The following is a 16,443-nucleotide window of genomic DNA, read 5'->3' as shown; positions in this document are numbered from 1 at the left end:
CTGAAAAGATTACCAATACTGGGGGTCGTTATTTAAGATTAATATTTATTGGAGGTCATTATCTTTATGATATTGACAGTCCTTTGTTTATGTTTTTTCGTCATCTCCAACGAGCTTGTACTAAACACGCCGCAGAGGTGGATACATACTGGGTCACTATCTAGGATGGATCCAGGATTTTTTCAACGTAATGTAAATATCAAAAATAGTAAACTTCCCGAGAATTACACTGTGTATGCAACGTCCTGAATATATACTAGGAAAAGAAATTTCTTTTCACTATTACCAATACCTAACGCCTTATATAAGACGCTAATTGATCAAATAATTCGACTGGCAAAGTCCAGTCATGGATAACTGTTGATCAGGCGAGAAACTTTGTAAAACCAGTCTAGAGGTATGGGACTGAAAAACCATGAAGATGAATAAGCAGAAAACAGAGGTACACACTCTAGGGCTTTGATTCTTTCCATTGGGAAAAAAGACTTTCCAGTGTCAACAAGCTTCATTTCTAAAATAAAATCAGTTCAAAATAAAATCCATATATTGTTTGTTTGTATGGCGTTTTTACGTTGCATGGAACCAGCGGTTATTCAGCAACGGGACCAACGGCTTTACGTGACTTCCGAACCACGTCGAGAGTAAACTTCTATCACCAGAAATACACATCTCTCACTCCTCAACGGAATGCCCGAGAATCAAACTCGCTGCCACCGAGGTGGCAGGCTAAGACCATACCGATCACGCCACTAAACCATATATTCTAAAAACATAAGAATATGAAGAAATGGGGATCACTGTAGGTGGACAAATGATTTACGTTTCGTTCTAAACGCATCTTACTATACAAAAATTGAAGAGTGAATTTTGATAGAAACAAATCGATCTACCATTCAATTTAGAATTGTCAAGGCTCGTCAAATTTTTAGCTGGTCTGATAGCATTTCTCTAGTATTTCTTTCAGGTCATTTCTTAACCCGTTCCTTTTCTTATTTATTTGTTCTTTTTGTTTTAAAGAACAAATCGGCTAAACAAGATTCCGGGCCTTATGTCAGATCCTGCCAAAAACAGTCGTGGAAATGTAAAGCGATACAGCAAAGGATTTTGGAAGGTTCTTTAGCCGATACGACCCAAAAGTGTGTTGCAGGGACGAGAGGGGCTTTTACAGACTCTACAAAAATTCTTTTCAACGCCAGTAAAAGACTGTAGCAAGATCAATGGTAATCAAATACGCTTACTTTTCAATCATCCTAAATACAAAATCGCCTGGTTTGACACGTTCCCGAGCCCTCGTTTCTTTCGTACCACGGAGTCTTTTAAAGAGATTTATTAAAGACTCGCTAAAGCAAATAAAAGTCAATGAACTCCTACTGAGTGGTGCGTAAGTACGTACGAGAATAAATCTCTCCCAATACATATATCTACTCGCCACTGTCCATGAGAGAGGTGGACTATTTTATCTCTTTCCAGTACTTGTTCATGTTGATAAATACTAAGAAAGTTATTTAGTTGTGTATTTATTATCCGGGCTTTCATACTATTATTCGGAAAGTTAAGTTATGAATAGCTTGATATAAGATTTATGACGAATGCTGGAATTTATTTAGGATTTTTTCTAACATGTATAATGTAGCTTTTGATAGGTGATTTTCAAAAGATGGTCATTAACCAAATATAGCAATTGTGGTTCGGGACTAGGTCTAGTGGCTAAAATTCAGTAAAGCTAAGTAGCGCGTTGCACATTCTTCTAAAGCGCCTCAGTGGCGTGGTCGGTATGGCGTTGGCGTGCCACCTCGGTGTCCGCGAGTTCGATCTTCGGGCATTTGACCGAGAGCCGAGACATGTGTATTTCTGGTGATAGAAGTTCACTCTCGACGTGGCTCGGAATCACTTAAAAACGTTGGTCCCGTTGCTGAATAACCACTGGTTCCATGCAACGTAAAAACACCATTCAAACAAACAAAGACATTCTTCTATAGTTTCCATTTCATACGAACTTAAATGCACGGACAAACTCCGTCCAAGACTCCTTAAAATAGATTTCTTAACACATGCAGGGTTGTGACACGAACAAGAGAACATCGCGACGTGCACAGCGAGAAACGACGCTCCCTCCAAGCCGGGGATTAATTTGAGCCTAATTGGATCGCACGAACGGAGGTAAGGGCCGCGTAATTACGCGCCATTGCGAGCCCTTTCGTCAAGTGCGCGCATAATTCTTCCCTCTGTAATTTGGATATGCAAATGCTGTTCCACATGGCTTAATAACGGCGACGATGGAAGTCATTCTCGAAGCATCACGGTCCCAGGCGATGGGTTTATACCTGACATGCCAACCGGTCCATCAGTGGCAGATCTCATTAACACCTCGCAAAACGCCATCGAGAGATGAGATGCGAGACACTGAGAGCGCTCGGCCGCGGATTCTTCATATGGGTCTAAGGCCAAGTCCTTTTGTCTGGTGCTTGGTGGTCCCGGTGCCAAAATTGTCTTTTCACCTTCGGGAGCGAAATTAGATGCAACGAAGCAAGTGCGTTTCGCGGGGGTGGGGGTGCGGGGGTGGGGGTGGGGTGGGGGGTTAAACACGACTCCTAAGGTTCTTTGAATTCTATTCTTTTGTGTGACGCTGAATGGTTTTCCCTCTGACTTGGGTTAAGCAGAATGACTGTTAGTCTCTCCGTCTGTTTGTCGTCCGAGAGACTTATATGTATGACTATATTATTTACGGAGAGAGAGAGAGAGAGAGAGAGAGAGAGAGAGAGAGAGAGAGAGAGAGAGAGAGAGAGAGATTTTACAAATGCCTATCATTTCATCCTGATATAAAAATATCATTGGTCTCTAATATGGACAGGTTTATGGAAATCTACATATCAACTTGAATTCAGTCTGCATAAGTTCCTGGCTCTTCAATATATTGCAATCTATTGAGTGCCCAAGTTTGCTGTTATGCTCTGATCATTTTTATCCATTTTATTGAGACACTCAGATTAAAATTCGATTCTGATGCATATTTCATCTGATGACGATAAGAATGGGTAACAGATAAAGATAATACTGAAAACAATGATAGGGGTAATGCAAGTGAGGATAATGATGAGCATAGCGTTTGTTCCTGATAGTAATGATAATGAGAATGAAAACTGATGATAATATAGTTGTGATAATGAACTGACAGATGCAATATCAAGGTAGTGAAAGTTAAGAATAGGACTTAAATAACGTAATAATAATGATTTTAATATAATTGTAATTTTGAGAAATGTCAATATTACAGTAATATTCATAATCTATGTAAAATGTAATCTCAGTGAAATTTTGTAGAAATAACGCAATTACGCAAAGTTAAATGTAATTTATGTGTAATTGTGTGAGTCATATTGAGGCAGTTTCAGGCAGGTATGCTTATTACCATGCTAGAGAGAGAGAGAGAGAGAGAGAGAGAGAGAGAGAGAGAGAGAGAGAGAGAGAGACTTCTAGACCTGAAAAAAAAACATACGAGTAAGCCTGATTACGGAGAAACATATCTACAGTTCTGTAACTATATAAATAAATTCAAAACTAAATCCGTATAGAAAGGATTCGAGAGTCTGCTATTCCACTTTTCAATTTCTCTCTCTCTCTCTCTCTCTCTCTCTCTCTCTCTCTCTCTCTCTCTCTCTCTCTCTGAAACTGTTTCATTTTATCATTCCCATCAGTTCTTATCATCACAATAATATTTCTTACACAATTACACGTAATCACGTTTTACTTAGCGTAATTATGTTATATCTACAAAATTTCACTAAGATTACATTTTACATAGAGTATGAATATTACTGTAATAATTACCTTTTTCAAAATTACCAGTGTATTAAAATGATTATTATTACGTTATTTACATAAGCCATAGTCTCAACTTTTATTATCTTGACATTGCATCTGTCAGTTTCATCATTTCAACTATATTATCTATCATCAATTTTGATCTTCGCCATAACCTTATCATTACTATCAAGACACCCAATACTCTGGTCGATCCATATGTTTATTAGTGTAAGTGTTGAGTTCTCTCATGCGCCAAAAATGTACTCATTAAGTTTACTTCGTCTACTTGCGCAAAATAGGTCTCACATGTTCATGTTTGTATTGGGTGCCAAGCACATTTATCTCCTGTTGTAGCACTAAATAGAAGCAATAAGCAAAGCGAAGTGAGTAACAGCATTCCAGGGACGAGACAGACATTCTGAATGAACGCAACAACTGCTGATTCCACAACACAGACAAATGCCAAGGATGACGGACAACGCCAAGTGCATCCATCCGATGACGTATGACCTGCTCCGTTGTTCTTCCATTGTCCTCGTTCTGGCTGTTTCTCGTATCTATTCGTGATTGTTTTTAATTGTTTTGTTGTCGTTTCGGGGTTTCACTTGTTACTGTATTCCTTGTTTTGCTTTCTTCCTGTTTAACACTTCTGATTTTACTTGCTGTTAAAAGTGTTTTCGGTAACCAAAAGAGCAATTGGATATGTCCCCCTAATTCTTTCTTCGCCCCCTTATTTTTTAAATTACATTTGAACTAATTTCCTCCGCTCACAACTAGCTCTGTTCCCTATCCTCCGTTAAAAAGGTTTATGAAGAAGTATTATAAATGTTCTCAGGCGCACACATGTGCAGACATAATAAAAAAAAAAACTACATTAATTTTGAAATATCTAACAAAACAAGTCTATATACTATACGTATGAGCTTTACTCGCAAAAAAAGTTTAAAAATCAAGATAATTAATTTCATGTTCACACGGCCAACATAAACACCAGCAGCTTTCTCAACGGAAACAAACTTTCATACGTAATTTGAAGGCACAAACATACACTGAATTCTACCTAATAATCACTGTGGAAATCAATGCCGTGTCTCAGTGGAAAAAAAAAAGTTCGTATATACCATAAACTACGAACGCAATCTTGTAAACAATTTACGATCCGCTTGTTACTAAGACACTTTATCATTCAGCACTTTACTCGGTGGTAGTTTATAAAGGAATTTGAGGGCAATATTGTCTTGTATACGGAAGTACTCGCTCTTCAGTGGAATGAAAATAATTCGGAAAACAACTTGAGGTCTGTTTCTTGCGAAATGCGCTGTCATTGTTAACCAAAGCCAAAGATTGCATACAATGTTGTTGTGTATACATACATGCACACACACACACACACACACATATATATATGTATATATATATATATATATATATATATATATATATATATCTTTTATTTTTAATTAATTTATTTATTTATTTATTTTTCAATTATTTATTCTTCTATTTATTTATTTATTATTATTTATTTATCTATTTATTTCTATTTGTTATTCATTTTCATTTATTGTTTTGAAACGAGTCCAAAAAACTAATAATAAATATTTTTTTGTGCCTTAGAACATAATACATATACTATATATAGATATAGATATATATTATACTAGAAAATATAGATATAATATATATAATATATAATATATGAAATTAACCAACACGTGAGCCGGCGTTTTCATAGAAATAAATGTCTGATTCATACCGAAATCGAACCCCCAGCCTTTCAAATGGAAGGCCAGGGCGGTACCTACTGACCAACACAAGTCATACAAGAAATAGGAATCTAAGTACTTTCGTACTTTCCTGCTGTAAGCAAATAAAATTTAGCAAACTTTGCTCTTCCCTTTTGCAACTTTCTAATAAATATTTTCTGCAGAATTCAGGGTTTTCTATTTGTTGGTAATTCACCGTTGTTATCCTCATAAGGGGACAAGACACCCCTGCGTTATTAAGTTCTAGCGTTTATGATATATATAATATATATATATATATATATATATATATATATATATATTATATATATATATATATCTATATATATCTATATATATATATATATATATATATATATATATATATATATATATATAAATATATATATGGCAAAATACATGGCAAAAACGCGTTATATATATATATATATATATATATATATATATATATATATATATATATATATATATACATATATACACGCGTTTTTGCCATGTATTAATCCGGACTGAACTAAAAACAAATAATTTTCGAATATAACTGTCACTCTATACCTTTCAGACATTAAGTTACAATTATTATGAGACCCCGTAGAAAACTTATTAACATGACTCGTTGTGTCAAAGTAATCTGTGAATGGGTACCTTTAGTCATAATGCTTTTGTCACCGACTTTTACCTAGAAACATATTCAAATCATCATGACTTCGGTACAGAACAAATCTCTTCTCTCTCACCGAGATGTGCGATCTGCTACTGATCCATTTGAAAATGTATACCTACTCCTTAATCAAAAAATGAAAGTAGGAATCATTTATATGAAGAATGATCAATCGAGGAAATAAATCGCGTGAATTGCCCGTAACTTTCATCAATTAAACAAAACCAATAATTTTCTTCTCGAGTAGTGCGATCTAGCATTTAAAAACATATCAGTGTTGTTTACATTTCTGAAACGTCACTTACCTTGTCGATAGCCACTTGCCGTGGATGTCTGGAGGCAGCACGGCGGTCGTTTTTGCCGAACGGCGAGAGGCCTGGTGCAGGAGGCCTGTGCACGTGGGCAGGCCTATGTCGTGCACGAGATTGTTCATCACGTTGCAGTCTGATACCATTACCAGCGTGCAACCTGCAAAGGTACGTTAAAAAAATCAGAGTTGTGTCAACATCATATGTTGAAAATTACTTTTGATATGATTAAATTGAGATGAAAAAGGAAAGGATTTTTGTAGATTTCATCCTATACGAATGTAGATACCAAGGTCCTTAACAGATGCATTAAATTCAATTTCAAAACACCGATTTGAAAAATAAGAAAATGAAAAAAAGAAGAGAAATAGAATAAACCGACCTAAAGTCTGTGCCTTGTCAACCTTATTTGTTTTCCAAATTTGGACGCCAGATGGCCTGCAGCATGGTACCATCTTTGTGCCTGAGGTCAGCTCTGGCTAATCTTCAGAGAACCAACGTAAGTTAGTACCAGTCCCATCTGGTTTGTAAACACATAACTCAACGGAGCTCAATCGCAAACGACTTATCTGGTTGGAAGGACACATCTGGAGCAGTGGGTATGAAATGTAAGGTGGCTTTGATTTCGTTTTCATGAGGAACGGTAATATTTATTCTAAATGTATGATTGAGGTGAGCAAAGGACTCAAATCTAATTTGATTGTTCAAACCAATGGTAGTTTTGCATTATCTAATTTTTATATTAAATGAATGAATTAAAATATACATACACACACACACACACACACACACACATATATATATATATATATATATTATATATATATATATATATATATATATATATATATATATATATGTATGTCTATATATATATGTATATATATATATATATATATATATATGATATATATATATATATTTATATGCATATATATATATATATATATATATATATATATATATATATATATATATATATATATTATATATATAATCATATTGTGTACGAATAAATAAGTAAAAAAGCGACCATACAGCTCATGAATAAATAAAACTATGGTATCAACGATCCAAGAAACATAATTATGACGAAATATGCCAATACGCAATACTAACTGAGGGTCTAATAATCATAATTCATCTTATAATCCCTGTTATTATTATTATGATGGCAACCGATTGAAGATGGGAAATTCTTCTACTTTTTAATACTGAAAACGTTGTGTGCAAATTTAAGATCCATGCCATTACGTAAGCCTTTGCTCACAACAAAGTAGCAATACCTAGTAGGCATGGCCAAACTACCCCTACAATTTTTTTTTTATAGTAGTCCATCTTTTACCTGAAGTAATCTGTCCTTGTTTCCACACTCTAGTTTATAGTGGGTATTACATGCATTGCACAAAATTTATCATATTACCAATTTTGATTATGATTACGAACAGGAATCATTTTAATAGACGACATTGCATTTCCGTTCAGACAAACAAAAAGCAAGACTATTGATTGTCTGCAAATCGGAAATTACAATTCCTGTGGGTTTTAGTCATTGTTGTCATAAAAACATCCTGTAATAATCTACGGAATTTTACTTTCTACCTTTGAATATCTGATTGCTTGGATTATAGACCTTTTTTTTTTTGGCATACATACCAAGCACTGGGACAACTAAGGTCATTCAGCGCAGAAACGGAAATATTCAGAGTAAAGGTCTGATAGGTGTAACAGGAAGAAAATCTTGCAGCTGCGCTATGAATCAATTGTTACGAGAGGGTGGACAGTAAGACCGATTGCTTTGAATATCTCATTGTTTTCAAACTAATCGGCGAATCGTCTATTATTGATTGTCATAAGCAGCTCTGATAATTTGTCAATAATCATATATAGGGAAAAATTTATATGAAAATTAGTCCTTGCACATAAAACCAATTGTGCTAAAATTCCTGGGATACTTTTCGGTTAAGCGAATTTCCTCAGTAAATAAAATCTGGACTTTGTTACGTTCTTGATCGTTCAGTTTAAAGAATTACGAGAGGAAACTGTCTCGTATCATTTTCACTTCTTATTACTCATTCAATCCAGTTGATTGTTATCCTAAATATTATACACTGATGCTAACTTATGGCCATTTAATTAAAAATAAGGTGATCAATATAATGAATACAGCAGTTTCCTCCACTGAAGTTTTGTAGGAATGGGTAAATTATTACTCCTCTCGTGTACCCCTGAGCCAGAACAGAGAGAGAGAGAGAGAGAGAGAGAGAGAGAGAGAGAGAGAGAGAGAGAGAGAGAGAGAGAGAGAATAGGGTTGAACCGGAGAAAGGCAACTGATACTTTTCTGATAGGAAAAAATATAAGCACCAGGAAACGCGAAAAAAAGAGAGAGGATTCCCGGTACAACATTACACCTTTAATCAAAATGATTTGACCGAAGTTATAAAGTCCTTCAGACGCGTGTAACTCTTCCTGATATTCAAGAAGAAGAAGAAGAGAGAAAGCCACAGTGACATCAGCTGACGTTGCGTGAACTGTAATTAGACACACGGTGTAATTGTCACCAGACTTCTGATATTTATGATGTACACGTATGCCAATGTCCGACATCTTTGTGTCTTTCACAAGTAGTAGTTTCTCAGTAAGGGGGTAATGTCGTCAGTGGACCTCATGTAGTGCACCGTATGCATTACTTGGGCTTTTCGCAGCGTTCCTTCGACCGCTAGCTGAAACCCCTTTCGTTCCTATTACTGTACCTCCTTTTATATTCTATTTCTTCATCTTACTTACATACCTTTCCTGTTAATTTCATTTCAGCGCTGAATGACCTCATAGGCCCCAGTGCTTGGGCTTTGGCTTAATTTCTACATTCAAATGAACTCAAAAAGTAGTTTAATTTTCGAATTAGCATAAGTACCGGAAAATTAACATTGATAATTAGGAGACGGTACTTATGAGTTTAATTTTCGAATTAGCATAAGTACCGGAAAATTAACATTGATAATTAGGAGGCGGTACTTATGAATATTTTGGAAAATATATTCATGATTTATTAAATTGAGACGGTCTTATGAATATTTTGGAAAATATATTCATGATTTATTAAATTGATTCAGTGATTATTATAAAAAAAGCATATTATTGAAAATTCAAAAATAAAAAAAATGGGTTTATTTCCTATACAGGGGAGACAAAGGGAATCTTACTAAACATGCCTATAAAAGTGCGTTGGAAATATATTGATGATGATAATGAAAATATCTCTTTTCTGAGAGAGAGAGAGAGAGAGAGAGAGAGAGAGAGAGAGAGAGAGAGAGAGAGATATTATAATGCCTGATAGCCTACTGATATCAAAGCGCTTTCACCCCTTAATAAGAAAGTAGTTTCTAATGCAAATTGTCCAGTTGTGTCTTTTACTATATTGTTCTTTGTATATACGCTCTCGCTAATATATATATATATATATATATATATATATATATATATATATATATATATATATATATATATAGATATATATATATATATATATATATATATATATATGCATATATATATATATATATATATATATATATATATATATATATATATATATATATATATATATATGTATACATATATATATATATATATATATATATATACTATTTATAAAGTTTGATAAATTACTCGTACTAAATAATTCTTATTAGTCGAAAGTTATGTTTTTGTCAGAAATGGCAGGTTTACCACAGCGCTGAAAACGTGCAGAGAAGAGCTTAATATGAAGAATGCATTGACTAATGTAATTCTGAACATGACATTTAGCTAATTATTTTATATCAAATATGAACACAAGCATAAGTAAAAGCAAAAAAGAAGTTTTATTTTGTTTTAAACAATATGATAATTTACAAATTATTTTAACTGAGTAAAACCAAGCAATCTCTACTGTACACAAACACGCGCGCGCACATATAGTATGTGTGTGTTTAATATACATACATTTATATATTATATATATATATATATATATAGATATATTATATATATATTATTTAAAATTCTGGTTAGCTGAGAAAAACTAAACGAAATTTTAAGCTATATATATAACACATATGTATATTTATTTATCGATTTCTTGACTCATTTATCAATGAAACTAGGTGATATACGTACATAGAATATTATTAAATTTATAATTTTGCCTGAATTTCGCATTTGCTACACATTGTCCTTTCACTTATCGAGAAATCATATTGCCTCACGGATACCAGGTGTCTCCATCGTTCTTTCGCAACCTCCTACTCTTTGTTGTCCAAAATGAGCATATAATCCCCAGGTTATTTGTGCTTACGTTGGAACTTCTGTCTATAGATTATTACAGCTAAACTTCAAGCTAATAATCTTTCGGGGTCTTTAAACTAAATCGGCTGAATTAGCCAAAATTAATATATATAATTTCTGGGTTGTTTATGCTTAAGCAAGAATTTCTGTTTATAGATATTTATAATAAATGTTAAATATCCTGCAAATGAATCTTTCGCGGTGTTCAAGCTGAATAGGCTGAATTAGTCTCTTCCAGAAGCGAATGAGCGATGTTTTTGGTTGTTATTTTGTAAAACTATCAAGAGGACATCACTGTTTTGAAAGGAAATTCCATTGAGAATTCAGATGGCTTGCTAAAATAAACAACGGGGGAAATTCAAGCTTAACCGACTGAATTAGTCTCTTCCAGAAGCGATAGAGCGATGTTTTTGGTCGTTATTTTGTAAACCTATACGAAGGGGACATTACCATTGCGAAAGGAAATTCCACCGAGAATTCAGATGGCTTGCTATAATAAGCAACGGGAGAAAAAAGTTCTGCTTGCCTTTGCAACTGTCGATATTGTGAGCAGTTCATGACATCTGCTCTCGAAGCTTGATCAAGCTTTTTACTGACAAAGACATTAAGGGAATGGATTGGCATATCGAGGAATTTGTACGATTTAGAAGTATACGAAGAGTTTAACATTTGCAATGGTTTTTGTGTTTTCTGAAGTAAATAAACCAGATTCAAAAATTTCTAAAAGTCGGCCGAATAGTGAAAGCATGTAAAGGTATAGATAATAAACAAATTAATCGAGTAAAGATATAGATAATATAGATAATACACATAAATTAATCGAGTAAAGATATAGATAATACACATAAATTAATAAACTATAAGCGATATTTTTCTAACGCAAAAAATGTAATATTTAATCAGTCACTGATGCTGTCGGCTACTCTTCCTTATTTAAACGGCGCAGTCTGCAAACGTATAAACCCGTTAGCTTTCAAATCAATAAGTAAAGCAACCACTTGGTAATATTTCAAACAAACCTTCTAACAGAAAATGTTCATTTTGCTTAAAAAAGAAAAAAAAAGTGGTAAGTCGCCATGTGTGGCTGGTAAAATCTATTAGATTAAATCCTGTTTTAAGAAGCAAACTCTGGATATGAATACGATTTCCAAGTAAAGAACGTTAGTGTGACTAAAGGTAATCCGTAGTCGCACCTCTCCTCCGTAATATATTTCTGAATGCTAATATTTAATGGAGTCGTTATACTAAAGATATATTTAGCATTTAGTCTTTCAAAGAAAACTCGGAGATAATTCCTTCTCAACCCGAACTGCATTGTTTTATTGATTACTATTTCTTTTTCGAGATTAAAGTTCATAGAATACTTTGAACAAAATCTAAAATTTCGGCAGAACGCAAACCGAAGTGCTGTTTGTTCACTATTAAGTTATCATATCAAGTTATCAAATTATCATATTAAAAGAGAAACATATCCATAGATCCGTACAGATATTTGTACCCATACGTAACTGGGGATCTGCTTCTCCATTTCGAAAGTCATGCTACTACGAGTATTTTTTGATCCTATTAATATTGAGCATTCACTATTTTATCCTAGTGTGTATACCGAAGGTTATAGAAGATCAAATTTATATATTCATTCTCATGCTGCACTCCCATTCCTTACGCAACTGTGACTTCCAAAATACATAACTTTATTTTATTTTTTTCCAATACTTTCAACAGAGACTATTTAGGTATATCATAGGACATAGACGAAATTTAACGCTGGTGTTGTTACGAAAACTCAGCGTCATTAGAATAGATAAATAGAAGACCTAACACCCACACACATATACTATATATATGTATATATATATATATATATATATATATATATATATATATATATATATATATATATATATATATGCTTATACATACGTATATACAAACTAACCCCAAACACATATCATAAGCAAAAGTCTAAAAGGTATAATTAATATAAGAACAAATCAAAATAGACATCTCATATCTTAAAATTCATATTTACCTATGAGTATGGTACACCTGGGAGAATGATGACAAACACGTTATAAACAAGGCAGATTCTATTGGTAAACTGTTAATGTTAAGAAAACAAGAGTTTCAATTGAATTTTCCCAAATTGGATAAGCAACAAACGATTAGAAATTCATTAAGGATTTATGATCTTTTTTTTAACAAGGGATTTACTCAGAAGTGAATTCTTAATTTTTTGCTCTTCATGTCACTTTGTCATTCCTGATAATAATATATATATATATATATATATATATATATATATATATATATATATGTATATGAAGCTTATTTAATAAAGTTGCGTGCATCTACTGTGATTTTTAAGCATATATATATATATATATATATATATATATACACACACACGCACACACACACATATATATATATATGTATGTATTATTAGATATTATATATATGTAATATATATATATTATAATTACATACTATATATATATATCATACTATATATATAATACATACATTACTATAATATTAAATAACTATAATATATATAGTTATATATATATATATATTAATTATACCATATAACTAAATGTAAATACTTTAGAAGTAAACAAGTTACAAAGTGATTTTGTGGGTTTCTTTTTCAATATATATATATATATATATATATATATATATATATATATATATATATATATGATCATTCTTATCACATCACCGTGATTCATATACATGCATTAAACTAAATTGTCCTTTAATATCCGATTCGCTCTACCTTGGAATTGATATGTTTTCATACATGTTAACCGAAGGGGAATTTTTTAGTTGATAATAATTTCGTCTCTCGTGGATTCGAACCAGCGGACAGAGGTTCGAATCCACGAGAGGACGAAATTATTATCAACTAAAAAATTCCCCTTCGGTTAACATATATGAAAATATATTAATGTTGAGGTAGAGCGAATTGGATATTTTAAGGACATTTGTGGCTTTATATACATACATATATATATATATATATATATATATATATATATATATATATATATATATATATATATATATATATATATATATATATATATATATATATATATATATATATATATATATATATATTTATGTATATTTTATATATATATCCATATATATGTATATTTTATATATATATATATATATCTATTATATATATATATATATATAAATATATATATATATATATATATATATATATATATATATACAAATAAATATAATTCACTTCCGATATGTATATAAGTCAATGATATTTTCTTGATTTAACACTCAAGGAATTTATTATTATTATTATTACTGATATACAGACACATTATTCAGAAATAACCAAAATGGCCTGAACAACCCGGAAATTAAAACAATGATTTTGGAACAGGAAATAGTTTGACAAAGAAAAACTCGTGAAATTTAATGGATATCATTCATTATAAAAAGACGAGCGAAAAGTGTTGTATGATTTTAAAAATATCTAAACGAAAAATTCTAAAAAAAAAATAAGAGCGCGCACGACTGAAAATTGTCACCCTTGAAAGCAACGAACTGTCATCATTTGTCAGCAAACAATACACTAACGAGCGCCCTGAGCAATTTCCCTGCTGTCGATGCCGTCAAAATAAATATGTAAACAATGTCATAAAAAAAAATCGAAGTAAACATCCAATCACTGAAAACTATTCTAAAAGGTTCACTGCAAATTCATTCTTGTTATTGCTGCCGAGTCAAGATGAGAAATGGGTTTGCCGTGACAGAAAAGGGTTGATATGTTGATATTCTATTTTTTTTTCAAATTTTTTCCTTTTATTTAACTTACCCAACAGGAGAGTCGCAATGAGAACCATGATGGATCTCAGTTAATCCCTCAGAAGCCTCTATAATACTTTCTTGTTTCTCCAGTTATCCCTTAGATTATTTCCTCTTTTGCTTTTCTGTATCTTTTTCCTTGCACTTCAATGTTCCATTCACGAAGTCTTCTAACGATTTGTCTTTTTTTTTTTAATTCCTAATACACTTGTAGTTACTGTCACTTATACATATATGAATGGGTGTTCATAATGCCTAGGTAAACATCTATACAATTATTCTTATGACACAACGGATGCACTAAAACGCTTGTTTTCTTATGTAATCTTACATTTGTACATATGCATGTCATTACAAAAATTTCAATAAATTTGGCTATGAAAATTATATATATATATATTATATATATATATTATAAATATACTAATATCATATATTATATATATATATATATATATATATATATTCATATATTATTTTTAAACAGAGAGAGAGAGAGAGAGAGAGAGAGAATCATCTACTTTAGCGTCCCTACGAAAGTTGAAAGACATATTCTTTCTTTGAAGTTTTTAATACATAACTAACAATTTAAAATAAATTATGCAATGATGACAATGAATCTCTAATCATCTGCAACACTGTCGCTCTCTATTTGTAACTCTCATCCGAAATATTTCAAAATATATTTCAAAGATTCCATAAACAACTATAAACAAATTAAAGATCACGTTTATCATCATAAAAAAAGAATATCTACGGAACAAATTAAAGTGAATCTAAAAGGATCAATCCTAATTACAACGAAGCGAAGCGAAACTTTTTAGCGGAGCTTTTCATCAAGTTTCATGTCCCAGTCACGAATTGTCTTTTGTTCACATTACCACAGGGATATGTTCACCATATGACAAACAGCGTATCACTGAGTCTTAGCACTTTGGTGAAGCCACTATCTCGAGTATACTACAAGTCCCTCTCAGCCAGTAGGAAGGGACGATGGTCTCCTCCAATCACCTGCGAGGCGAGGGGACCGCTCAGCCAATCACGGGCCGGCGCCGACAGCAATGAATGGAGTGCCAAACACGAGAGTTCAACGCGATAAACTCTACGGGAAACGCGCGTTACCTTTTATGAAAAATACGTCAGTTTTTTTTTTTTTAATCTGCGATCTGCGAGGAACGTTAGAGAGAGAGAGAGAGAGAGATAGGTGGACTAATTTCTGCTATTCATAGAAAGAGCTATTAATGAAAACCCTATATATATACTTATATGAATTCATGCAAGTAGTAAGTCCTTTAAATGTCATAATTGAATAACTACGGATGAAACTGTTTTTGTAATAATGATGGCATCAAAATGAGAAAAAAAAAGATGTTGAAGCAAGGTATGGATATGAACACCTTTAACAACACTGAATATATGAATATATTTATCCTAAGTAATATATATATATATATATATATATATATATATATATATATATATATATATATATATATATATATATATATATCCGTGACCCAGAGTTGAAAATTTATATTAACAGATTAGTAGTTTAAATGAGAGGAAGAAAGAAGAGACAGAAAGAATGTACTTTCTGATCTTTGCATGATTAAATCTTTAAGAATCTATAACCTATAATATTTAGTATACCTTAATGAAGTCTAGATGAAATGTGAAATTTTTCTCGTTTACTTAATTTCTCCACCTTTTCTTCCTCATTAGATGATGTAAG

The 16,443-nt window shown here is 32.3% G+C and overlaps 1 protein-coding gene across 1 annotated transcript in view; it reads right to left on the bottom strand.

The window, feature by feature from the left end:
- LOC135213005 (protein APCDD1-like) overlaps window positions 1–15,654 on the bottom strand; it is a 229,984-nt gene extending 214,330 nt beyond the window's left edge. The window contains 3 exon segments of the mRNA XM_064246784.1: window positions 6,537–6,699; window positions 14,722–14,966; window positions 15,593–15,654. Of these exon segments, the coding sequence (XP_064102854.1) occupies window positions 6,537–6,699; window positions 14,722–14,749 (191 nt within the window). The 5' untranslated portion in view covers window positions 14,750–14,966; window positions 15,593–15,654.
- Window positions 15,655–16,443: the final 789 nt, after the last annotated feature.

This window comes from Macrobrachium nipponense, chromosome 42, assembly GCF_015104395.2.
Source record: "Macrobrachium nipponense isolate FS-2020 chromosome 42, ASM1510439v2, whole genome shotgun sequence".
In the NCBI taxonomy this organism is placed as follows: Eukaryota; Metazoa; Arthropoda; class Malacostraca; order Decapoda; family Palaemonidae; genus Macrobrachium; species Macrobrachium nipponense.
This window is presented reverse-complemented; position numbering and strand designations above follow the sequence as displayed.